Raw genomic sequence first — 26,315 nt, forward strand, 5'->3', positions numbered from 1 at the left:
AGAACTGTTTGGCTTACTTGAAATTTACAAGATATAAACGTGGTAAGAAATTTGGTAAGCTTCTCTCTTAAGACCTTAAAAAAAAAAGTGAGATGTACTTGTACAACGGAGCTTCTGAAGTAACTGCTGTTAAAGTGGATTTGATTCCTGTTATTCATCAATGTTCTCATCCAAAATCAAAATATCTCCTATAATCAAGATAGGTTACATCTCATTGCATAAGCCCCACTTCCCTGCTTCTGAAACACATGGTGATAAAAGCCTGATGGAACATTTTGTTTTATCAGAAGTTGTTAAAAGCTCTTTTTATAGGCAGCTGACATGATTAAAGAATGCTTTCCTCTCACTGTTAACTATGCATCTGAACACCTCTCCTACCACAGCCTAAAAAGACAAATTTAATGGACTAATGGATGGCAACAAATTTTTAAAATATGATAGCAATGGAATAGTTTTAAAATAGTATCAGAATCTTGGAGTTTTCCAAGTTCAGACATTCCACACCGATTACCATCGTTTCATCAGGGCAATCTCTAAAGCGTATATGAGAGAGGGGCAGCGTAACATGATCTATATGAGGCTTGACATGAAGATAAAAGTAAGAATTTGACCACTAATTAGGAGTCATTCTTTTTTTTCCCCTGGGAAATTCTTCCAAGGTAAAAGAAAAAAATCCTTTAGGCAGAAAAACAAAGGGTAAAATTGTTTCTCCAACACGCCTTGGCACTGAATTATTCCCCTAGTGAAGACATTGTCAGAACAGGCACCTCAATCTACAACGGGCAGACAACTAGAATTTCCTGGCCAAAGTCACCCACAACCAAAGGAGAGAATTTTCAAGGCAAAGCCAGGGAGGCTGATGGTGATAAATCTTCTTCCCAGTTAATCACTTTTTAATACCAAATGCCAAGGTACTGGTCACAAACTCACCAGGCCAATTTAGCCATCAAATGTTGCTGTCCTTCTGTAAATACTGCCAGCCTCCGGCAATCAGATACAAAAATGAAAGAAGGTTTACATGAAATTCTGCCAAAAGTGCAGCGGCTTATTAGCAAACAGTCACGCACTGGTTGATCATAAAAGCTCAAGAAAGTTTCTTCTCTGACCTCCAGGCCGGCTACAGGAGCCTTGCATGAAAGGAGCTATGTTCTGCTCCCAGGGAAGGACAGCTCACTTTCCACCCAGGTGAGGCACACAGTACACTGTCAAGCACCTTCTTTTTCAATCAACAGCTAAGCAGATAAAGATACAGTTTTTTTTTTAAATTTCCTCCAGTTACAAGGAACACCACATGGGCAGAGACACACGTGATGTCACTTTGGTCTCACTTAATGTTCCGATGAATCAGCTATTTGAGACGATAACTCACATTCCCAAACTACGACATTTTACGGATGGCCATGCAGTGTCCTCTTTCCATCAGACACAGACACTGTATCAAACACCCACATCTGCACCTCTGACCACAGCCTCAATCTAATGAAAACCAAGGTTCCAGGAATCTGTTCCAAGGCCTGACCTTTCACTTGCTGTTGACTGCTGCAAACTCTGAAAGAAATGGTTTCAAAGGAATCCTTTTATCAGGCAGTACTGCTAAAGGGGTGATAATAAAAACTGTTCTGTTGATGCTCTGGTGGTGGCTATTGTTTTTATGGGTGCACACACAGCAGCAGGGAAGTGTTCAAGCAGTGCCCAAGGACGGGAGTGGAGGAGGATGAAGCTGGAGGTGGGGCAGGGCGCTGAGCACATGGGACTTTAGAGGACGCGGTAGCGACTTGGGATTCTAGTCTCGGTTTGCTGGGAAGTCATGAAAGGGTGTTAAATGAAAAGGTGCTATAAAATGGCTGCATTGGGTCCCCCACAAATTGGTATGTTGAAGCCCTAACTCCCAGTGCTCAGAATGTGACTGCATTTGGAGACAGAGTCTTTTAGAGATGATTAAGTTGAAAAGAGGCTGTGAGAGTGGGGCCTCCAATATGACTAGTGTCCTTACAAGAGGAAGTCTGGACACACAAAGAGAAACCAGAGACGCGTGTGCACAGAGGGAAGACCACATGAGGACACAGTGAGAAGGCGGCCGTCCGCAAGCCAAGGGGAGAGGCCTCCAAAGAAACCAGACTTGCTGACACCTTGATCACGAACTGTCTAGCCTCTGAAATGTGAGAAAATAAACTTGTTGTTTAAGACAAAAAAGAAAAAAAAGACCAATGCCCAAAAATGGACTCTCAAAATTCACTTAATCACCCACCCTGATATCTCTAAGTCCATACTTCCCAAAACAGGCTACCAGAACACTGGTCCTGAAAGAAGCCCCTAAAAAAGATCCCCAATTCAAATAAATCTGAGAAATGCCATTTACTATGCATCCCATTTGGAAACTCAAAAGGCTACTTAGAGCACCAGAAAGATTTTGTGACGTCCACCAGTAAAGAAAGATGTGTTTAACTTCTCTAAGCCCCGTGCTTCTGAAGTACAGAATCTTTATCTAGAGTACCCTTACTTAATGGCCAGTATGAGGCTAGAATGTATTTTGGGAGATGCTGCTCAGGCAGGGTGAAGTTAAAAAGAAAAGTGTCCCCACCTTAGGAGTTTCTGTAATCTGTCACCCAAATCATCTCACTGTCTACTAAACAGAAGAAATGACCTTGCATCTCATGTCTAGCCTTCATGCTACAGTGGAAACATTTTCCATCATTCTCCCTTTGTAGATGGAGGATAGCTGACCACCACTTTCCATGTAGAAAATCTCTATCCATTTAGTGAACTTTATCAAGCCATCCATCGGTATAGTCTTGGCTCCAGCCAGGAGGAGTCCCGAGAGCAGGAAGGTTTCTTGGCAGGGGAGAGGCGTATCTGTGTGCAGAAGGACACTTTGCTCAGAGCTGGGGAGATGGACTGAACGTGGAGGAAATAAAGCTCTTCAAGGCAGCTGCTGGGTTTTCTTCTACCTTTATTCTGCATACTCAGCATATTGCTTAGAACCAATGAATGATCAATAAATTAAATATCTAATATTTTAACTTACCATTTCATTTCCTCTAGGCTTTTCCTCTCTAAATGCCCTATCCTGCACCCACGAATTTATTCTGCCTGTCTCTTAGGAACTCGTCGGCTTTTAAGACCAGTTTCCATTTCCAACACACGGCTATATACGTAGCCATTAACTGTGACTGGTCATGCTTCTCAGACCCCTAATCCCTGCCTGTGGGAGACACAGAAAGTACAGGAGCATCGTGGATACTATTGGACGTGGACGCTCCCCCTGACTCCTCTGCTTTGTGAAAGGATTCTTGACAACTTTCCCATCCTCAGCAGTGATTCTGCTGGTAAAACACCGTCACTGATTACTCATTCATTCAACTACTACACATCATTGCGTTCTCTTTCGAGTCTCTGTGGGCATTGTGCTTACAGGCAATCACTTAAAGGATTCAGCAGTCAATCACTTCCATCTCTTCTGTATTTTCCAGGCACTATTCTAGGCTCTTTGAAATACACCAGTTAGCAAAACAGGCAAGAAAGAAACCCCTGCCTTTCTAAAGAGGAGGAATAAAAGAGCCTGGCGGGGGGGATCTACAATATAAGGTGGGTGGATAAGAAGTCGGTTGCAATTCTAAACACAGGGGACAGGGAGAGGGTGGCAATTAAGCAAAGACTTGCAAGAGGTGAAGGAGGTGGTCACGCTATTTATTGCATGGTAAGAAATGAGTTCAAGAAGAAACAAGAGAAACAATGCAGTGGGGCCAGGGCCATCATAAAGGTTATGGATTTTACATTGCGAGAAATAAGGAGCCCCTGAGAGATTTTAAGCACAAGAAGGACAGGCTGTGATTTATATTTTTTAAAATTTATAAATTTAAAGAATTTAAAGAATCGTGGTGGTCACTGTTCTGACAATAGTCTGGACCGCTGGCACAAGGGTAGAAGTGGCAGGAGTAATTAGGAGGCCATGGCAGTAACCTGGGGGAGAGATGGTGGCTTGGACAAGGATGACAGCAGTGAAGGTGGTGAGAAGTTGGCAGGTTCCAGATACACTCTGAAGCAATCGTTGACAGGATTTATTGATGGGTTGAATGTGATATGAGAGAGCAAGACAGAGAGGAAACAAGGAAACCCCAGGACTTTCAGCTTGGACAACTAGTCGAATGCACTGAGACGGAAAACACTGTTGGAGAAACAATGAAACGGTAACTTCAGGAGTTAAATTTCCTAATGCTGACTTGAGAAATCCCGTGGAAATGCAACAACCCCAGGTACCATGTATGTTGTTTCATTTATTGTTACTATATCTGGGGTGAGAAAAAAGATTGAAGACCTGATTGTCCGCGGTTTGATGTATAATAATATAAATAAAGAAACATTAAAGCTCATATTGCAAACTTGCTTTCTAATACTCTATGCTGTTGCTTTAAGGCAAAGCATGTAAAGGTTATGAATATTAGGGTTTTTTCCGCCCAGTGAGGAGGAGTGATTCTCCCCAGGCTGTGTGTCTCACATTTGGCATTTTTTCATTGGTTTCCTGGGTACTGTACTTAGAGCTAACAACCTAAGGAATCTGACAGTCCAGCACTGCAGTCCCCTTTGTCATTCCCGATGCAATGAGCAATTTGCAAGAGGTTTTCTGTTTACAGGAACTTGTTTTAGCTGCTTTTCCCTTTAGGAGCCCTAATTACATATTCCACAGTTTTCTTCTAACAAGAAGGAAAGGGTGTGTTCCTTTAAATAGAAATGTCGTGTTCTCAGTGGAGACAGTGAGTACAGAATGGCTCCAGGAGTCACAAAAATGTCTTTTGACCTTTTTAAGAGTTTAAAACGATCAGAAGCATTGGAAGGCTGAGTGGTGATGAGCCGCTTTTATGAGAGTATGAGTCATTAGGTTAAGAGAAATAAGGAAAAAAGTGTTAAAAAGTTAAGGTGATCACTCAGAAGGTGACAATTATTCTGAGTAAAAGCAAACAATAATATAGACTATAAAATCTTGCTGAGAATTATAAAGCACACAATCAAGTAAAAGACAGCTGTTAATGATGTCTGAGAACTCCTCTTGTCCACTGTGTAACTGTCCAATTCTTCCGTTAATAAATTCAGCGAGTCTTCCAACTAAGGCATAAACATCAGAGGGGTAGGGTAGGTAAGTCATTTTCTTATTAAAGAGTGTGACTTGTGAAAATAGAAATGCCCTGTGAAGGCAAAGAATAAAGCAAATTATTTAATGATGTGGAAAAATTCCTGCCAGGCCCAGATCAAAAGCCAGGGAGAGCATCCCAGATGCAGCGGAACCGTGTCCTCAGAGCAGCAGGAGAAGGGTTTGCAGGCGGTTCAGGTCCCGCATAAGGAGAAGTCACCACCCAGGAGACGTATTAGTGATGGACGGAAGAGAATGACTTGAAAAGACGGCGCTCAAGGGCGTCTGATTTTCAGGTAGACACTGAATGAAAAGTTGTTTCCGACATCTATTTTGTTCCAACACCCAGCACGGAGGGGAATGGAGAAATCTGGCAATGACAGTAACAGGCTTTAAGAACAACAATGAAAGAAAATGCTTCCTTTCTTATATTTAATGTCTATTCTGCTAAACTTTCAAATGCCTTTAAACACATCTATAATATTTGTAATCTATAACATTTCTATGGTTTGGTTTCTAAGGTTTAGGTGATAATTCCAATGTTTGTTTATAAATAAGTCCCTGATAACCATTTTCTTTCTCTTGATAAATATTCATTTTAAAATTGAATAGTTTTGTGTTAGGATGCTGCCCTTCTGTTAGATTTGACCACATCTACTCCCCAATTCTAAAATATGCTTAAGGACTGAAAACCTGAAAGCATGTACCGCCACTAGCTCTTAGGTCAAGAATTTAACCTGTGTTCCCTAGGGTGGGAATAAGGGACGGGAGGAGCAGGGTCAGTCTTTAGTGGCATTATAAAGATTTGTGATGAGCTAAATTATGATTATAAATTGAAATATATAGAGTCGAAAAAAGCAGTCAACTGGGTTACGTTTTTTCAAGCCTGGTTACTCCTATGAAATGGAAACAGGGGCCCTTACTGTGCTCCTGACTTTGGGCTGTGACAGGTTCTCGATGGTGATGACGGTGACAATGATGATAATGATGACAAGGACTACAAAAAGAGCTGACAGGTCCTCAGTGCTTCCCACGTGCCAGCCCCTGTGCTGAGCGCCCAGTGAGGCTGGCCCTGGGTCAACCTCACAGGGACCCTGTACAGTGCAAGGGAACAAAGCTGGACGAGGTGAGCTCACGGTGGTCAGTGGCATAGCCTGGCCTCAGACTCAGGTCAGCGCTCATCACTCCACTCTCCAGCCTCAGGACTCCGGATCTGGAACCTGGGGCAGTGCGCCTCCATGACGAGCTGTCTCCAACACAGAGGGGCCTGGCCCCCACGTGAGGCCGGTGGTCATGAATTTAAAGTAGACCACCAAATGCAAGTAGAGTGACAGAACGTAAGTCACAATCTCTATCACATACAGCAAAGCAGTGACATGACCTGGAGGTCGTCATTCTATGTGAAGTAAGCCAGAAAGAGCAAGAAAAATGCCATAAGATATCACTCATATGTGGAATCTAAAAAAAAAAAGGAAAAGAAAGGAAAAAAAGAGGACACTAATGAATTCATCTACAAAGCAGAAACAGACTCGCAGACATAGTAGACAATTTTATGGTTAGCAAGGGAAAGAGGGTGGGAAAGGATAAATATGGGAGTTTGAGATCTGCAAATGTTAACCACTATATATAAAAATAGATAGAAGACAAATTTCTTCTGTATAGCACAGGGAACTATACTGAATATCTTATAATAACTTTTAACATAAAAGAATGTGGAAACTAATATATGTATATACATGCATGACTGGGACATTGTGCCGCACACCAGAAACTGACACATTGTAACTGACTATGCTTCAATGAAAAAAAAATTTTTTAAGTACGTGGGAAGAGGCAGGAATAACAGACCTTTGAACGAGTTCCATTTTTAAATGCGGTGCAAATCCAACTTCTCTATTTTCCAACACTGCATCTGATGAAGAAGCGGTAAGCTCATTTGCAGACTTTCATCAGAAAAATGATATTAACAGAAATCTCAGCTTTAGAGTGTGGCCAGAATTGACTACAGGTACTGACTTGGAAAACTGCGACCCAAGGAGCAGGACGATACCACCACGGGTAAAAAGTGGCAGGTGGAGAAGCCAGCTGACGGCAGTGAGAAGAGGCTGGATCAACTAGGCTGGTCGAAGTTGAGACAGAGAGACATCCCAGACAGCGGCTGCGCCCAGAGACTGGCGGTCACAGACAGATGGACCATCGCAAGGCATCCCAGGGCCTCCTCTGTCAGTGACGGCAGTGGTCCCAAAGCAGGGCAAGCTGGATGGGCCATAAACAGGCTGGAAAGATGGGACCTATAATCGTACGAGGAGAATTCTCATGAACTGAAGACAGAAAAGTGATGGAGAACATAAAGTTTTCCAAGAACGGGAACTGAAAAGAGAAATGTAGGCCAGAAGAGGGGGAAAAAAAAAATCAATACGGGCACAGAGCCATTTACCATTAAATGCAATCTTCATTCCTCGAGTTCAATTTCATTTTACCATTTGGTATATTAAAACATAATGCTTATTTTACCAGGTTTCATAAGGGCCATTCTGGAATTTAAAAGTTACTCCACAGTGGTCTAGGTGACACAATGAAATCTTCACCATTTGGCTAAGCGAAATGCAAAGTAATTTCCAGAAATCTGAAAGCATGTTCAATTCAGCTGTGTGAGTCTATGGTCGTGCAATGCTCTACACCAGGGGTCAGCCAATCCATACGACAGTGGAGAAAGTGACAGACTATAGTTGGGATGGACTGTGTGACAGAAACCTCAAATATTTACTATCTGTGTCTCTGAAAAAGAAAAAAAAAGAAAAAAGAAAAAGAAAGAATATTTGCCATCTCCTGGTCTATCCCATGGTATCACGTTTATTCCTGTAAGCTGCTCCTGTCCCACATCCTTCGGGGAATGAGGTAAGAATGTCAATGAGCATTGAGGGGTGGGTGTTGAATGAAAGAGAGAGCTGAGGCTGACGGCCTCTGTCCATGAGATATCTGTCTGCTCTTTCATTGGGCGTGTTGACCAGGCTGCGACACTGACTGGCACGGAGGCTAATGGGGGGACGGCTGGGGGCAGGCATGAAGGCAGATCCCAGAGGTGAACACAGCCACCTCCCGCAGTGAGGAGGTGCAGGACCCCCACCGCCATCCCAACCAAACTGTCACTGGGGGTCACCTCCCCTGGTCAGGCTGCAGGTTCAGCCCCATGCCGACCTGAGAGTTTGACCTGATCTCCAGGGCCCTGAGCGGTAGCCTACCATTTGTGTTGGTTTCAGGGAGTGAATGATGTGGGAGACACTGAACGGAAAAACCGGGACAAAGCTGTGACCCTTACTAAAAGTGAAGACGAAACAAAACAAACAAAAGCAACCCTTAAAGCCCCTCACCTTGGGGAGGGGACCACCACTGCTTAACGTCCCTTCTCAGAAGACATCTCATTGTCGAGGTCATTATTAGGAAAGCCGGGGCATCACTAAGCCCTCTCTTTTCCCCACAGCTTTTACTCTTACGAGTATGCCCCAATATTATAAAATATACAAAAATACTTCAATATCTCAAGATCCCCTGTGAGAATGTAATAAAAAATACCAAACAAATTCCCCTTAAATGCAGCTCGGGGATGCTTCCTCTGTAATGGAGGGAAATCACGTGAGAGGACGTGGGAAAAGAGCGACTACAAAGAGCAGGGCCAGGGGAGTTAATTCTTCCCAACAATCGAGTTAATCCACACTTTCTTGCCATATGTCGCTATTTATTGCAAGTCAATAGTCTGACACACAGTCTGCAAGAAAAACCCAAATACGTTTTCAGCCCATTGTTCTCCTGCTATACAGATGCTCACTATCCATAGAAGGGAATGGAATAACCAGCCATCACAGTTTAAATGGTCTTTATCTGTACTGAATGTCCATCCCAGCAGAGGGATGACCCCCCCCCCCACACACACACAGAGTGAGAGCCAATTAGTTCGCTTAAAAATTCATTGTTAAAAAGAATTCCATCCAGTAATGATTTTCTAGGCTGTTCTTTACAGTATGTAATAGAAGCTCAAATGTATTCCCTGTGAGTAAAGGGTGCGAACAGGAGAGGCACAGAATAAAGCAGATCCCACATTTAAATTCTCAAAGATGCAGGTGAGCTCTTTTATGATGAGGAATAAACTACTTCCTGACGTCTTAAAGATTCCTTATGCTGTGAAAGTAGGACTAATCAGAAACGGTCTCTAAATTAGGTCTGCGATCATTGCTAGAGAAAGAAAACCCTTGGATTCTGAGCCCGGATTCTCCCGCCCAACCCCGGGCAGGGGCTTGTCAAAAGCCGGACATCTGCTGCCTGAGCTGCTGACGTGGAGGGACCTCACCAGCTGGGTGTGGAAGTGGCCTGGAGGAGCCTGCGATCTGTGGCGGCATCTAACTTAACTTACTTGTATAAAACAGAATTGGTTTTTGTTTTCAACATGTACGAGGAAAAATGTTCAAAGGAGGCTTGCGGAGGGTAAGACTTGGGGAGTGGCCGGGGATTGAGAAATAACTACTGTTTTGTTCCTTACATGGATTAATTTGTAGCTTTGTAAAATTGAAGTATTTTCCAGAAAAATTCAATGAAGCATAAACACGATGGGAACAGGCGAGATCATGTCCCTCTTCTCCAGAGCCCTGGGTGGCGACGAGGCAGGATGGCAAAGAGGTTTTGGTAAATCGGAGGAGAAATCAAGATTTTAAGAATATACATCGCCCTCAAATTATGCCCTCCCCCAAAGCTGGCTAATATTAGCAAAAGGAAGATCTGTATGTCTTACAGATGCCTTGCTGACTCCAAGGCTGCCCTTTCCCTTCGGTCCTTACAACTCCTACCTTCTGCAAACACACACACAGAAACGTCTAAATTCTTTATAAAGGGCCTGAATTCTTTCCCCATCTTGTTCCCCTCCGTGGCCTGGACTCATCAACAAGAAAATCAGACAAAACCATGTAACTGTCAACAGAGCCAGAGGCCCTGTGGGAAAAGCACAGCAGAAGAAAGGAAAGTCGGCAGAGACTTGAAAGACCGACGGTTCATCCTTTACACACACACAAGCGCGCGCACACACACGCACCCTCCATCATCTCTTTGACATCATTTCGTTTGGCTCCATCCCCGGCCTGCTCTGCTGCAGTCGTGTCAGTTTCCCTGCTGCTCTGTGAACGCTCCAGTATTTTCCTGCCCCAGGGCCTTGGCACTTGCCTTTTCCTTCTACTTGAAATACTCCTCCCCAAATAGCCACATGGCTCAATCCTTCACTTCCTTGATGTCTCTTTCAAATGTCATAGTATCTGTGAGGCCAGCCCTGACCTCCTCACAGTGCTTATCAGCACGCAGCATGCAACGACAAATCTAAAGGGTTTAAATGTAAGCTCTATGCAGGCAAGACTTTCACTGTGTTCTCTGCTGGAATCCTAGCAACAAGCAGACAATCAACATTAAGAGAATTAAAGAGGATGAAGTAATGAGGCTAAAGAAAACATACTCTCCCTGAATATAAGCCAGGGTGGCTTTTGTATGATGGAGAATCAAGCAAAGGTGAAATGAAAAGAAATATTTTCCATGAGTCCCTGGACTCAATGTTTATGCTCGTTTGTCCAATCTTTTTTTTTTTTTTTTTTTGTAATGTATTTTACAGCCTCACTATTTCAACATGGAAGGAACTATAGCCAGGGACTATAAAATAATTTCAATCCATCACATCGATGCAGTCCACATATCATTTTGAAATATTCTAGCGGGGGAGAGCTGCGTTGCTTTTGCTCACATCGCTACAAACATTTCACCTGCTGTTCCTTTATAGCACAGAAGACTGTCTGTAAAGCAGGACCTCTGTTTCCATAAAAGCTTAATTCTACTGCTTCCTGTCTTGGAGTCAGAGCCCTTAAGATTATGTCCTTAGTGACTAATCACACGGAATAAAGAGGATTATCCCCATTTTAAGAAGTTATTTCTAGCAGGAGAATCTGACTTTTTAAAACCTTCCGATGTGTAAGGAGCTCAGGAACCGAGGGGCAAGGCCACAGAAATGTGAGCTGGGTGCCAACCTCTGTCTCCAGACTCGGAGAGGAAAACACGCAGAAGAATGCAAGTTGCCTGCAAGAACTGCCAGAGGCTCTGGTATGTTTGCAAAGCATTTTCCAGATGAAAGCCAGCACAGAAGAGCTAAAGCTCTTACCATCGCCACAGCTGGGACGCTTTGCTAATGTTTCTCCTGATGGATTAAAAGTGATTTTGGAACAAGTTCCACGAAAGTGAAGGATTAACAGCCTTCCGAGGAGGGTTCATTCATCACGTTGTCAAAGACACTCTGGGGACGGCCAAAGCTCGCCTGCATGCGGGGACCTACTGTCATCAGGAAGGCCCTGCATGACCAAGGTGACAGCCTGCCGAGGCTCAGCACCCCCCTTCATTACTTGGGAGGAAGTCAAGAAAAGGCCTTGCTGACACAGCCAGGCCAGCGCCACTGCACCTGCTCCCGCAGCTCAGCAACAACACGGCAGGCACGTCAGACAGCGAGGAAAGGTCAGATTCTCACAAAACAAACCTCATGCTGACACCCAAACGTTTCACGCTGGTGTTGAGGATGTGCTTTTTGTACAGGTTGAACATCCAGTTCACTGAAAAAAAGGTTCTGCGTACCAAAATCTAACTAAACACAACTGCTAGCTTTTTATGGTTTTATTCACTTAGATAATGTATGTTGAGCAGCAAACTAGTGTTCAAAATTTAGACAGTAAATATTGGACATGCCAAGCACCTGATGCTGGAAATACGGCACTGAACAAAACAGAAAATAACCTCTCTCCTCATGGGGCTTACGGTCCAGTTGGAGGAAACAGACATAAAATTGTGTTTACATAAAATAACAAAATTATGTAGCATTTTAGAAACTGGAAGTATAGTGAAGATAAAGTTAAAAGGCGAAACGGAGGTAAGAAGTGAGCAGAGTATGTGATTTCATTTTAAATAGGAAAGTTACAGTAGGCCTTACCAAGAAGGGGAAATTTGAGCTCATATAAAAATTAACTCAAAATGATCAATAATCTAAATACCAGAGCTAAAACTATAAAACTCTTAGAAGAAAACAGAGTTGTAAATGTTTATGACCTCAAATGTGGCAATGAATTCTTAGATCTGACACCAAAAGCAATGAATAATAAAATAAATGAATAAAAGACTTCATTAAATTAAAAACTTTTTTTTTTTGCATTAAAGAACATTATCAAGAATGTAAAGTGACAATCCAAAGAATGGGAGAAAACATTTCCAAATCATCTAGAGAACTTAATATCCTGAATATATAAAGAACTCTTAGAGCTCAACAACAAAAAGACAACCCAATTTAAAAATGACCCAAGGAATTGGAATAGACATTTCTCCAAAGACACACAGATGGCCAATAAGCACATGAAAAGATGTTCATCACTGGTCATTAAGAAAATGCAGCACCCCAGTGTTCATAGCAGCACTATTTACAATAGCCAAGACATGGAAGCAGCCTAAATGTCCATCAACGGATGACTGGATAAAGAAGATGGGGTATATTTATACGATGGAATACTACTCAGCCATAAAAACTGATAACATAATGCCATTTGCAGCAACATGGATGCTCCTGGAGAATGTCATTCTAAGTGAAGTAAGCCAGAAAGAGAAAGAAAAATACCATATGAGATTGCTTATATGTGGAATCTAAAAAAAAAAAAGCATAAATACAAATCAGAAATAGACTCATAGACATAGAATACAAACTTGTTGCCAAGGGGGCGGGGGGTAGGAAGGGATAGACTGGGATTTCAAAATTGTAGACAAGATAAACAAGATTATACTGTATAGCACAGGGAAATATACACAAGATCTTATGGTAGCTCACAGAGAAAAAAGGTGACAATGAATATATACATGTTCATGTATAACTGAAAAATCGTGTTCTACACTGGAATTTGATACAACATTGTAAAATGATTATAAATCAATAAAAAATTAAAAAAAAAGAAAATGTAAATCAAAACCACAATGATATAACTCTTCACACCCACCAGGACAGCTTTAAACAAAATCAGAAAAACAAAATGTTGGCAAAGGTGTAGAGAAATAGGAAAGCTTGTACATTCCTGGTGGGAAAATAAAAGGGTGCATCCACTGTGGAAAACAGTTCCTCAAAAAACTAAACAGGGGCTGGGGTGTAGCTCAGCGGTAGAGCACATGCTTAGCATGCACAAGGTCTCAGGTTCAATCCCCAGTACCTCCATTAAAAAAAATTACACAGAATTACCATGTGACCCAGCAATTTTACTCCTAGGTATATACCCAAGAGAAATGAAAACATGTCCACACAGAAACTTGTACACCAATATGTACAGTAGCATTGTTCATAACAGTCAAAAGGTAAAAACAACCCTAGTGTCCATCAACAGGTGAATGGATAAACCAATTGTGAAACAAACATCCAATGGAATATCATTCAGCCATAAAAAAGGAACAGAGTATTGACCATGCTAAAACTTACTTTAAAAATACAATGCAAAATGAAGACATCAGACACAAAAGGTCTGTTGTGTAATTCCTTTTATATCACATCCCCAAAGGTTATCAGGGGATGGGGTGGGGAGAATTGGGAATCATCACTTAATGGGCATGGGGTGTTTTTAATGAGATGATGAAAAAGTTTTGACATAGAGCCAGTAAGTGCACAACATTGTGAACGCACTAAGTACCACTAAATTGTACACTTTAAAATGGTTAATTACATGTTATGCAAATTTCACCTTAAAAAATAATCAAAAAAATTTTTCATCAAATTTTCAGGATATTGTGTTTTATATTCAACTTGCAGTTTTGTATTCATTCTAGCCTCTAATCTATTTGTAACATTTTAATCTTTTTTACAATACAGTTTTATGGAGCTACAATTCACATGCAATAGAATTCACTCATTTTATATGTATATTTTGGTGAGTTTTGATAAATGTACGTAGTTTAGCAGCCCCAGACACAATCAAATTTTAGAAAGCATTTGACACCCTAAAAAGTTTAAGTCTTTTTACAGTCAATCCCCACCCCCAGGTTTTCTGTCATCATAATTTTGCCTTTTCAAGTCATACAAAATTCTAGAAAAGGTAGAATTATGACAGAAATTTCATATGAATGGAATTATTCAGTATGTGGTCTTATGTGCCTGGCTTCCTTTGCTTAGCAAGTGTTTGGGGTTTCATTTATTTTGTTTTATGTATCAGTAAATTATTTGGTTCCCCTAATTTCTCAGTAATTTACCACATTAAGTTTACACATTTATATGGTGAGGTCACCAGATTATTTTTATTTTTCAGCTAACATAAATAAAGTTGCTATGAATATTTACTTACAAGGCTTTTTATATGGACCTAAGGTTCCATCTTTTTTCAGTAGATACTGAGGAGTGAAACTGCTTATTTTTTATGTTTGACTTTTTAACAAACTGCTGAATTTTTCCAAAGCGGCTGAGCCATTTTTCCTTCTCACCAGTAATGAGTAAGGGTTCCAGTTACACCACATTCTTGGTCAACACTTAGTACTGTGAACCTTCTTAATTACAGTCATCCTAGTGGGTGTATGGGGGTTCTCTTTGCAGCTTTAATCTGAATTTCCCTAATGACCTTGTATACCTTCTTTTGTATAATGTCTGTTTGAATCATTTGCCCATTTTTAATGAGTTGTCATATTATTATTGAATTCTAAGAGTTCTTTACATATCCTAGATACAAGGATATCTTTGCAGTTATATTTTTTGCAAATATTTCTCCTAATTTGTGGCTTGCCATTTGATTTAATTAACAGTATCTTTTAAGAAGCAAAGTTTTTAATCCTGTTGGTGTCCAATTTACCAACATTTTCTTTTATAATTTGCACATTATATATCCTAAGAAATCTTTGCTTAACCCAAGTTCACAAAGATTTTCTCCTATTTCCTTTTAGATTTTTTGATGTTATTTAATTCTTTTCTTTAGGACTATGATCCACTTAGAAATACTTTTTAAGTGTACAATGTGAGGTAAGGGTTCATGTTCGTATTTTTTTCCTTACAGATCATTTGTTATTTCAGTATCTTATAATTAAAAGACTATCTTTTCCCCGTGGAATTACCTTAGTAACTTTAGCAAAAATCCTTTAAATTTACCTTTGAAATCTGAATTCTATTCCATTTTCCACTGACTGTTTTTGCCCCTGACTTTGGGTCACACGCTCCTGTTTCTTTACACGTCCAGTAATCTGATTAAAAACCAGGCATTGTATGTCACACACTGAAGTGACTCTCTATGCTGTTTTGTTCTTCTGAAATTTGCTGGTTTACTGTTTTAATTTATGATAAACTTGCCTGGACTTCAACTGAAAAAAAAATCCATTTCTATGTAGAAAGCTGAAATTTTTGTTCACTGAAGTATGTTTATTTTGCTTGGACCTCTGAAGGAATCTCTTTTGTGCCTGCACAGTTTTGTTATCAGCCAATGACTTCAACAGAGGTGATACACAGACAACTCAAACCAGGAACGCTTCCAGCCGCGGCTGCACAACTTGCATACGAGTTGAAGAATTCACTCAATTTTGCGGAAATAAGTCAGTCTCCCCAGGCTTTCAGTTTTGCTTGGGCTTTCCAGAGATGTAGTTCAGCAGTCATCCGTGAATGCCCAGAGGGTGTATTACCTCAGCCCTCCTCCAGCTCTCTCGTTTCCAAAACCTCCCCCTTAAATTTCTAGCTACTCCGCCAGGCTCCCAAACCGAATCAGCCACCTCTTGCCGGTAGCCCTGTGGGTTTTTGACACTAGATCCGGAGGGATGGGAATATCCTTAGGCAAGAAGCATCTTACCCCAGGTAGAAAGAGTTTTTTAAATAAGTAAATATTTTCTACTTCTTTGCTGTCTTTGATCATTTTTTAAATGGTTACATTTAGTAATTTTTCCATCTTCCAATATTTCTCCAAGTTTCCAATATTTAAAAAAATTTAATAAAGTTTTATACTATTTTTTTTTGAAATGAGAATGAGAATCACTCAACCAACTCAGGCAGGGATTTGTTCATATAAGTAGAGTTTTCACCATATTTTAAGCACTTAGGAATATGTTATCATTATCTACTTTATCATTATATGAAATCAAACAAATGACTCCAAAAATTAGTCAACCACAGCATGAAAAACCTTCTTGTTCGCAAACACTAAGTTTCAGACCCAATTTCTGCAAAGGTGGTAGAAACAATAAAAGAAATCATACAATTAAGGTAGCCATGGTCTGTTAACCCCACTAAGGGCTTTAAAATACTTATTACCTTTCCAGAAAATTTTTAAATACACAAAGATTTTTAGGCAAAAGAGTAAATACAGTTTAGACCCACACTCCCTTGGGAAAAGAAAAAGCATGACTGAGTACAGAGCATCTCTGCAAACGCAGAGTTTATTTGAATGTTAGGAAAATTACCTTGAAGGCTGCTAAACAATGAAGGCTCAGTACGGCCATGACAACGGCCAGAAGGATGGTGGCTAAGTTCCGCATGTCCCATATGGTCTCTACCAGAGGAATACTGCCCACCTGCCAGTCATAGCACAGGGTGACAGGTGCAAGCAGAAGCCACACGTTGAAGGCCAAGAGGTAGGAATAGGTAAGGAATCTACAAAGAGAAGAAGAGTCACTGAAAACCAACTCAAGATCCACGACATTTTGCAAAACATTCATTCGCCACGTTTCTATTAAAGAGCATTTCTCTACTATCCAGCTTATAGAAAAGACGAGGTGAGATGAGAAGACATTCCTTCATTGAGTCATCTAATTGGTCATTTTGGAATATATGTAATAGGTTCCAGGCACTGTGGCAGGGGCTGGCCTTTCAATAATGAACAAGCCAAGACAGACTTTCCACGACTTGTATTTAAAATTATCCTGGAAATAAATGCATTGCCGCTGAGATCAACGATATAAAATAAAAGTGTGATGACGTGCTGCGCTGCTGGGTATGACGCCCTAGGTTAAGAGACATTCGAACTGTCCCTTTTTAATAGTGTCCAGAATCCTGCAGTAGATAGGAACGTATTTAATCATTTTACAATAGATTGATGTGTATTGAATCGTATCAAAAAAATATCAGAATATCTGTGGTAGGGAGATACAGTCTTTTTATTCACAAATCGAGGGGCCAGGCTTCAAGAGGAGGGAAATACAGCTGTCCTTGTATTAAGAACAGCTGAGGGGACCCAGGGAAGGAAAGTGATGACGAGGGGTGTCACTCCTGTTTCCTGGCTGCGTCAAGGCCCCCAGGTAACGCAGAAGGCATTCCAACTGAGCCCCTTCCTTCTGGCACAGAAGAAACTGAATTTATTTCAATCTGTTCAGTCAACACAAATTCGTTAAGTAGTGTTCTAGACCCTTGAGCACTGCCTGACTGTCAGCAGATAACAAACTCCATCCAAACCTCTGCACGAGCAGACGGCCAAAAGCCAGCCTGGCTTCCAGGAGCAGAAGGCCGAGTCCCTAGGAAGACCCCACCCTACTCCAATATAATGCCTGCCTGAGAAGGTCACCATCAGCAGGAGAGTTTACTGTTTTTCTAACTAATCCCTGACCAAAGGCCGCTCCCTCCCTTTCTTAAAGCATCTACTACAAAAGGCTTAAAGCGGAGTAGGCATCTCTTATAGCTCAGACATCTTCCTCAAGGACTTGAGAGCTACCCCTTTAGGATGTAATTATCAGGAAAGATGGGGTCTGTCTCCCAGGCTGGGGGAGGACAGAAGCCCCACTTTGATAACCGTCAGCCAGCAGATACAGCCATTCTAAATGCGCTTATATGACCAATCCTTTGCAATTATTTTTACTTCTCTGACTGCGGAGCCCCAGCGTGCCCCATCTCATGCTCCCTTTAAGATACCCAATCACCCTGGCGCAAATCAGAATGAAGCCGAGCACTTCCCCTTACGTCAGCAGTCACTGAGCAGAGTGTGTTCTCACCGCTTTAACTAGTGTCCAGCCGTGTTTCTCTTTGGGCTCTCTCTGGGACTAAACCAGAGAACTGGATCAATCCCTTATCCTCAGTAAAAATCCAAACAGCGAAAATAAGATACACAGAATTAAGGAGATGAGCCCAGGAGGGTACGGAATGTGATGGGAAGAGCTCCCTCACTGTCCGAGCCTTTTGGAGGGATTTTTGGGTTGGCAAAGGGGTTGGATCCGATCTTTTTTTTTTAATTTTATTTTATTGAGTTATAGTTAGTTTACAATGTTGTGTCAATTTCCGGTGTAGAGCACAATTTTTCAGTTATACATGAACATACATAAATTCATTGTCATTCTTTTTCACCATGAGCTACCACAAGATCTTATATGTATTTCCCTGTGCTACACAGTATAATCTTGTTTATCTATTCTATATATGCCTGTCAGTATCTACAAATTTCAATTCGATAATTTTTAAGTGACTTTCCAATATTAAGAACCAATGGCGCCCTGAATTCCTCTCAATAAGTAGATACTGGTTTAGCCTCTTCCTTCCCTTCTGAGACCTTCCTATCTTACCCTCTTCGCTTTCCTCCTCCTTCTCCAAGGCTGGCAGTGGAAAATCGCTGACAGTGATCAGCGGAGGCTCAGCGACAGGGAGGATTCACTGCCTCGACTCTCAAACCCCAACAGAGAAGTGGACTGAAGGAGTGGGGACATTTCAATGGTGTTTCCCTGCATGTTCCTCCGTGAGGTTATTTTAAATAAGATGTTAATATACAGACAGTGCAGTATATACTGAAAGCTTGATAAAGTCCAAGCTTTGTGATTTAATAAAAGTGAAAGCAAGAACACTGGCCTTCCCCCTTTCAGGCTTGGGCCCGTGAAGCTGTCCCATGAGAATGCCAACCCCAGAGAAACACGATCGGGTCCCTTGCAGCTGCTTCTTTTCATAGAGCTTCTAAGCTGGTGCGACCATTTCTCAGCTCAGTAAGGATTCTCCGTGTCTTGGCTTTAAAGAATACGCAGCCATCAAACTTAGCAGGGAGGCCACACAGCTTTGTCACTCAAGTTACACCCCAGCTTGTAGAAGTGACTTTAACCCTCCTATACTGCTGGTGGGAATGCAGTTTGGTGCAGCCACTGTGGGAAACAGCATGGAGATTCCTCAAAAGACTAGGAATAGACTTACCGTATGACCCAGGAATCCCACTCCTGGGCATATATCCAGAAGGAACCCTACTTCAAAATGACACCTGCACCCCAATGTTCATAGCAGCACTATTTACAATAGCCAAGACGTGGAAACAACCTAAATGTCCATCGACAGATGACTGGATGAAAAAGCTGTGGTATATTTATACAATGGAATACTATTAAGCCATAAAACCGACAACATAACGCCATTTACAGCAACATGGATGCTACTGGAGAATGTCATTCTAAGTGAAGTAAGCCAGAAAGAGAAAGAAAAATATCGTATGAGATCACTCATATGTGGAATCTTAAAAAAAAAGAAAAAGACAAATGAACATAAATACAAAACAGAAACAGACTCATAGACACAGAATACAAACTTGTGATTGCCAAGACGGAGGGGAGTGGGAAGCGACAGATTGGGAGTTCAAAATCTGTAGATACTGACAGGCATATGTAGAATAGATAAACAAGATTATACTGTACAGCACAGGGAAATGTATACAAGATCTTGTGGTATCTCATGGTGAAAAAGAGTGTAACAATGAATATATGTATGTTCATGTATAACTGAAAAAAATGTGCTCTACACTGGAAATTGACACAACATTGTAAACTGACTATAACTCAATAAAATTAAATTTAAAAAAAAGAAATGACTTTTAAAAAGATTATCTCTCCTTGATACAATAGATGTAGGCAATGATTCTAAATGGCTGCTGAAGTTATTAGGTGAAAAGTTGACAGGGTACTTTGTAATGGATGGATCAGACTAAATCTGGTGCCTAGAACTTACTAGTCAGTCTTAACATCACAGAAAAGGAGACTAACAGCCAGGTGTCCCTCTTGATGGGTAAACATACCACCATCTATGAAGCGGTCTTGTCAAATAAAAAAGAAAATTAAACTTGAATCTAACCAAGTGCTTTATTACCAGTTTACATCAAACACAAAAAGCCCCGAACATGTTAAATAACACCACAGGGAGGCAATGTGCCAAATCCAGGATGTTACAAATTCCATACAACAAATGACTGCAGTTTCCTCAACAAATACATTGTAATGGGAGGGGAAAAACCCCAGGAGAGGGCACCTAGGAATGAAGAGACTTAAAAGATGTATCACCCAAAGTGCAGATTTTGTTTAGCTGCTAATTCAAACAAACTACTATTAAAAATAACTTCTTCTGAGACAGAAGAAATTGAAATGCTGGTTGGACATATGATATCGGAGAATCACTATTAATTTCTAAAGTGTGATAATGGTATTGTATCTAATGGTATCTATTCTTTAAGGGACTTTGTCTTTTAGAAATACAACCCAAAATATATGCATTTGAAATGAGATGCTGTCTTGGATTTGCTTCAATATGACGCACTGAGGAGCAAGGGGGAAAGAGTGGGCTGGGGTGTAAATGAAACAAGATTGTCCATGAGCTGTGATCGTGGAAACTGGATAGTGGGCGTGTGGAGGTTCTGTATGTCACTTTCTCCACTTCTGTACATATTTAACATCTTTCATAATAAACACTATTTTTAAGTAGTGGTAAAGGCAACAGAATGGCAACAGGAATGCTTCCTTGTCTCATGTCTGGTTGCAGCTTGACCACGGAAGAGCTGCAAACACTAAGCAGAAACTTTTAATGTTCTGTTCACATTTTGACCTTGCCCCGCAAGTTGTCCTCAGCCACTTCCATAATCTAGACTTGCCATATCGCACTGACAAAAAGCACATATTAAGAATAACATTTTTTAAAAGTTACAATCTTAATGTTTCTGACCTATTTTTTAAATGTTCAGTTGTGACTTTTTACACAGAGCGTAACTGAAATTAGTTAAAAAAGAAAAGTAAACCACAGAACTAAAAGAACCTTCCCCTTCCTGTAACACCGAGAAGGTCAGAACTATTAACTTACCCCAAGACTATTAACTTTAAACCTCCTTTTTTAAAATTGAGGTAGAGTTGATTTATAATATTATATTAGTTTCACATGTACAACATAGTGACTCAACATTTTTATAGATTAAACCCCAATTAAAGTTATTATAAAATCTTGGTTATGTTCCGCGTGCTGTACAATATGTCCTTGTAGCTTATTTATTTTATACACAGCAGTTTGTACCTGTTAATCCCCTACCCCTATCTTGCCCCTCCCCACTTCCTTCTCCCCTCTGGTAAACACGAGTTCACTCTCTATAATGGTGAGTCTGTTTCTGTTTTGTTACATTCTTTTTAATATATGTATATTATCTCCAGAAACTCAGGGGTATCCACCTACCTTTTGCGCACACGAATTCAGATCAATTTTGCAAGTAAACTCTGTAAATACTATTTGAAATACTGAAACAGCATTGGAAAAAATTTTGCAAATTTAAGCATAGAAAAGCCACTTGGAATCATGCCAGATGCTAATTACATGTTAGGGGGCTGGCTGAGCTGGCTGTAATCAGCAACTGATGGGTTTCTTTTTAACTCATTGGCTATGAATTACATTTCAAACTAATCACCTTGTTTAGTTCTGCTAACATTTCAGAAATAAAGCAATCTGTTGAGCATCTCTGGCCTGCTGCGCTCTCTTTTTTAAAGCAGGAGCAAAAATAAAATGAATTATTTACCAATGTTCGACCACGAATTCTGCTAACAGGAGGAAAGCCACTAGAAAATCTTGCCAAAAAATTGGAATACAGAGCACAGAAAGCCAGGAATTCCACTTAAACAATTGAGTCATGTATTTTTATTGATAAGCCAGGAAAGAATGAAGAGCTTTCAGGATGAAACAGTCGAGGCTGGTGGGGAACCGGCATCAGATGCCAGTGAAACTTCAGAACTCATTAAATCTAAATTTTCATTTTTATCAAGAAAAAAAAACCAGAGTGCTTTAAGTGCAAAAATATACCTAGATTCTGTTCTTCGCCTTTGTAAAAACCTTTAGGAATAACACAAGCCTAACATATTGGCCCATCCTAGAAAGATGCTTACCACAGGTATACATGGGAAGATCACGCACTGTGAGTAGAAATGTCCAGCACTTGCTGGTGTCATATGAACGTGTTTCTGCTCAAAGGATCCTTCTTTTTCTTTCATCTGCAAAACCCTCCATCATCTTGCAAATACAGGACACTGGCTCCAATGTATACACATGGCGTCTACTCAGGAAGGGCACTGGCCAACACTGTCAGTACACCAGCCTCAGTGTAAACCACGTTACCTCCAAGCAATGCCCTGGCTCCTCCTCTGTCCACTGGCCTTGGTGATCTGTCCTTCCTCTCCCTGGCTGTCCCCTATTTTCATCCTTCCAACTCCTGTATTCCACTGATGCTTCAAAAGGGTCTCCATGACCTCAATGTGCCCCGGCAACGACGACAGGCCTTTGTAGACATAACCCACTTACTGTCACCACCAGCACCCTCTCCTGCTTGTAACCTTGTCCAGGACTAGCCAAAGAAGGCTGTTTCCTGAACTAAGTTGTCAAGGGGCAGGAGACCCTCACATGAATTCAGTAAGTGTTGAATAACTACTCTGTGCACTTTTGTAGGTGCTGAAGGGTAATGAGGGGCAGCCCCCATCATCCACAGGGACGTTTCACAGCATCGGTGGTGAGAAGACGAGCACACATGACATGCTTGGGTAACAGTGAAACACAAACATCACATTTCAATGGTGCTCCAGTGCTTCATGAAAAATGGGGGATTAGGAAATGCCCTCCTATATGGAGATTCCGTAAAAAACTAAAAATAGACTTTACCATATATGATCCAGCAACCCCACTCCTGGGCATATATCCAGAGGAAACTCTAATTTAAAAAGATACATGCACCCCAATATTCATAGCAGCACTATTTACAATAGCCAAGACATGGAAGCAACCTAAATGTCCAACGACAGATGACTGGATAAAGAAGTTGTGGTGTATTTATACAGTGGGATACTACTCAGCCATAAAAAAGGATAAAATAAGGCCATTTGCAGCAACATGGATGAACCTGGAGAAAGTCATTCTAAGTGAAGTAAGCCAGAAAGAGAAAGAAAAACACCATATGATATCATTCATATGTGGAATCTAAAAAAAAAAGAAAAAAAAGACAAACGAACTTATTTATAAAACAGAAGCAGACTCACAGACATAGAAAACAAACTTACGGTTACCAAGTGGGGAAGAGGGGTGGGAAGGAATAAATTGGGAGTTGGAGATTTGCAGATACTAACTAATATATATAAAATAGACAGACAAGTTCATATTGTATAGCACAGGGAAGTGTATTTAATATCTTGTAGTAACTTATGCTGAAAAAGAACATGAAAATGAATATGTATGTTCATGTATGACTGAAGCACCATGCTGTACACCAGAAATTGACACAACACTGTAAACTGACTACACTTCAGTTAAAAAAAAATAGACTTCTTAGGAACCAAAACCAAGCAACTATAAGAAAGGCCAACTTCTCTTTGGACCACAGGCCTTCACGGCAGCCCTCCTCCTCCCAGGCTCTGCTCCATCTCCTCCATCTGCTCCTGAGTCTCACTCATGCTTCTCATAACTGAGGAGGGAACTAAGCCTCAGGGCTGCCCAGCCCCTCCTTTCCTGTTGCCTTCACACACCTGTTACTTCAGTCTTCTTGGCCAAGTGCCTCACTCTTAGGTTTTAAATTCCTGAGAGCAGTACCTGACGGGCTCACCTCATCTTTTGAAATCAACTCTCACAGGCTGCAGACTCCAATTTCTGATCCTTTAGGTCCCAGGAAAGATGTCACCTCCTCTGCCAAGCCCTCCCTGCCAAGCCCCCTCCCTAGGCTCAGGACTTCCACGCTGCCCTACGACTACCTCTTAACATGCCTGTCTTCCCGATAAGACAGAAGCTCCCCAGGGACAGGGCTGAGTCTTGCTTATAGTTATTTCCCCACACTCAGCTCTAAATAGATAAGTTTTAAGAAATTAACTTGATGTTAAAATAATGCCAAAAGTAAAAATAAAATAAAATAAAATAAAATAAAATAAAATAAAGTAAAGTAAAGTAAAGTAAAATAAAATAAAATAAAATAAAATAAAATAAAATAAAATAAAATAAAATAAAATAAAATAAAATAAAATAAAATAAAACAAAACAAAATAATGCTTAATAATTGGGAAATATTAGAATTTTATACTTTTATTTTGTCCTAAGGCCATAATTTTTACCCTAAAATAAATTTTAACCATATGTTCTCCCAGCCCCATAAAAGAGACCTGTGAGGCTTCCAGTTGCCCAGGCTTAGTCTGCACTCGGGTAGCTCCCTCAGTGCCTGATGCCACGTGGCTCGTGCGACCCCACCGAGGAGTGAGGGGCGTCGGAGCAAAGGCACTCACTCCCCTCACATGTCACAGAGCATCACCATAAAGCTATGCCAGGCTTGCTTTTTCTCTTTTAAAAATTTTTTTCCTTTATTTTTTATTGAAGTATAGTTAATTTACCATGTTCTGTTAGTTTCTGATGTACAGCAAAGCAATTCAGTTTTATATATATATATATATATATATATATATATATATATATATATATATATAATTTTTCATATTCTGTTCCATTGTGGTTTATTATAAGATACTGAATATAGTTCCCTGTGCTGTACAGTAGGAACTTTTTGTTTATTTTATATATAGTAGTTTGTATCTGCTAATCCCAAACTCCTAATTTATCCCTCCCCGCCCCCTTTCCCCTTTGGTAACCATCAGTTTGTTTTCTATGTCTGTGAATCTGTTTCTGTTTTGTAAATAAGTTAATTTGTATCGTATTTTAGATTCCGTGTATAAGTCATATCATGTGGTATTTGTCTTTGACTTACTTCACTCAGTATGATAATCTCTAGGTCTATCCACGTTGCTGCAAATGGCATAATTTCATCCTTTTTTATGGCTGAGTAGGATTCCATCACGTGAGTCTGTGTGTGCACACGTGCGTCTGTGTGTGCACACGTGCATGTGGTGTGTACCCCAACTTCTTTATCCATTTATCTGTCAACAGACATTGCTTCCATGCTTTGCTATTTTACATAGTGACGCTATGAACACTGGGGTGATTGTATCTTTTTGAATTAAAGTTTTCTCCAGATATATGCCCAGGAGTGGGATTGCTGGATCACACAGTGGTAACTCTATTTTTAGTTTCCTAAGGAACCTTCATACTATTTTCCACAGTGGCTGCACCAATTTACATTCCCACCAGCAGTGTAGAAGGGTTCCCTTTTCTCCATGCCCTCTCCAGCATTTATTACTTGTAGACTTTTCAGTGATGGGCATTCTGACCAGTGTGAGGTGATAACTCACTGTAGTTTTGATTTGAATTTCTCTAATAATTAGAAATGTTGAGCATCTTTTCATGTGCTTATTGGTCACCTGTATGTCTTTCTTATTTTTCATTAAATTGCAATGAACACGGTTCAAATGAGAACTTTCACAAGAAGTCATTTAAACAAAGCAAAAAACCAAGTGACTCTTTAAAGTTATTAGAATGTTTTTAAAACTACATGTAATTAATGACTACAGCAATCATTAAAGGAAAACTAATTTGAAAACTCTCATCTGATAATAAGGTTATTGTATCTACTTTAAAAAGAAGATAATCCTTGCAAGATAGAAGCAAAGACTCTGAAAAACGTTGTTCAGAGTTTTACAAATCCAGTAAAGGGGGTGAAGCATTAAAGAGACAGACCAATGTATATAACAGGGAAGGACAAATCTGACTCCATATTAGCTCTGTTCCTTTGACTCTTACCCTGTGCTCTGTTTCCTGGCCTTAGTCATGCTGATTCCACACATTTTGTAAAAGAAAGTTGCCTACAGCCTGAAATATACAGGACAGCCTATTCTCAAGGCTCTGACCTTTAAGGGTATGACAATTTTCCATTCATACAGAGATAAAAAGTTGCATAACACAGAACAAAATTTGTCTTATTGGAGGTTTATAGGAAATCATGACCTGACCCATGTGGACAGCTGCAAGAACAAAGGATTCCAACAAGAAGTTTGCAACAACCAACCACACTCCCTC

General features: G+C 40.6%; 1 protein-coding gene across 4 annotated transcripts in view; it reads right to left on the reverse strand.

Annotated features, from left to right (window-relative positions):
* TMTC1 (transmembrane O-mannosyltransferase targeting cadherins 1) overlaps positions 1–26,315 on the reverse strand; it is a 239,362-nt gene that overhangs the window by 100,312 nt on the left and 112,735 nt on the right. For 3 of the 4 annotated variants that reach the window (XM_074357366.1, XM_074357367.1, XM_074357365.1), the window contains one exon: positions 16,586–16,775. The exons of the other annotated variant lie outside the window; for it this stretch is intronic. In XM_074357366.1, the coding sequence (XP_074213467.1) occupies positions 16,586–16,775 (190 nt within the window). The remainder of the gene's footprint in view (positions 1–16,585; positions 16,776–26,315) is intronic. 4 annotated transcript variants of the gene reach the window in all.

This window comes from Camelus bactrianus, chromosome 34 (genome assembly GCF_048773025.1).
Source record: "Camelus bactrianus isolate YW-2024 breed Bactrian camel chromosome 34, ASM4877302v1, whole genome shotgun sequence".
In the NCBI taxonomy this organism is placed as follows: domain Eukaryota; kingdom Metazoa; phylum Chordata; class Mammalia; order Artiodactyla; family Camelidae; genus Camelus; species Camelus bactrianus.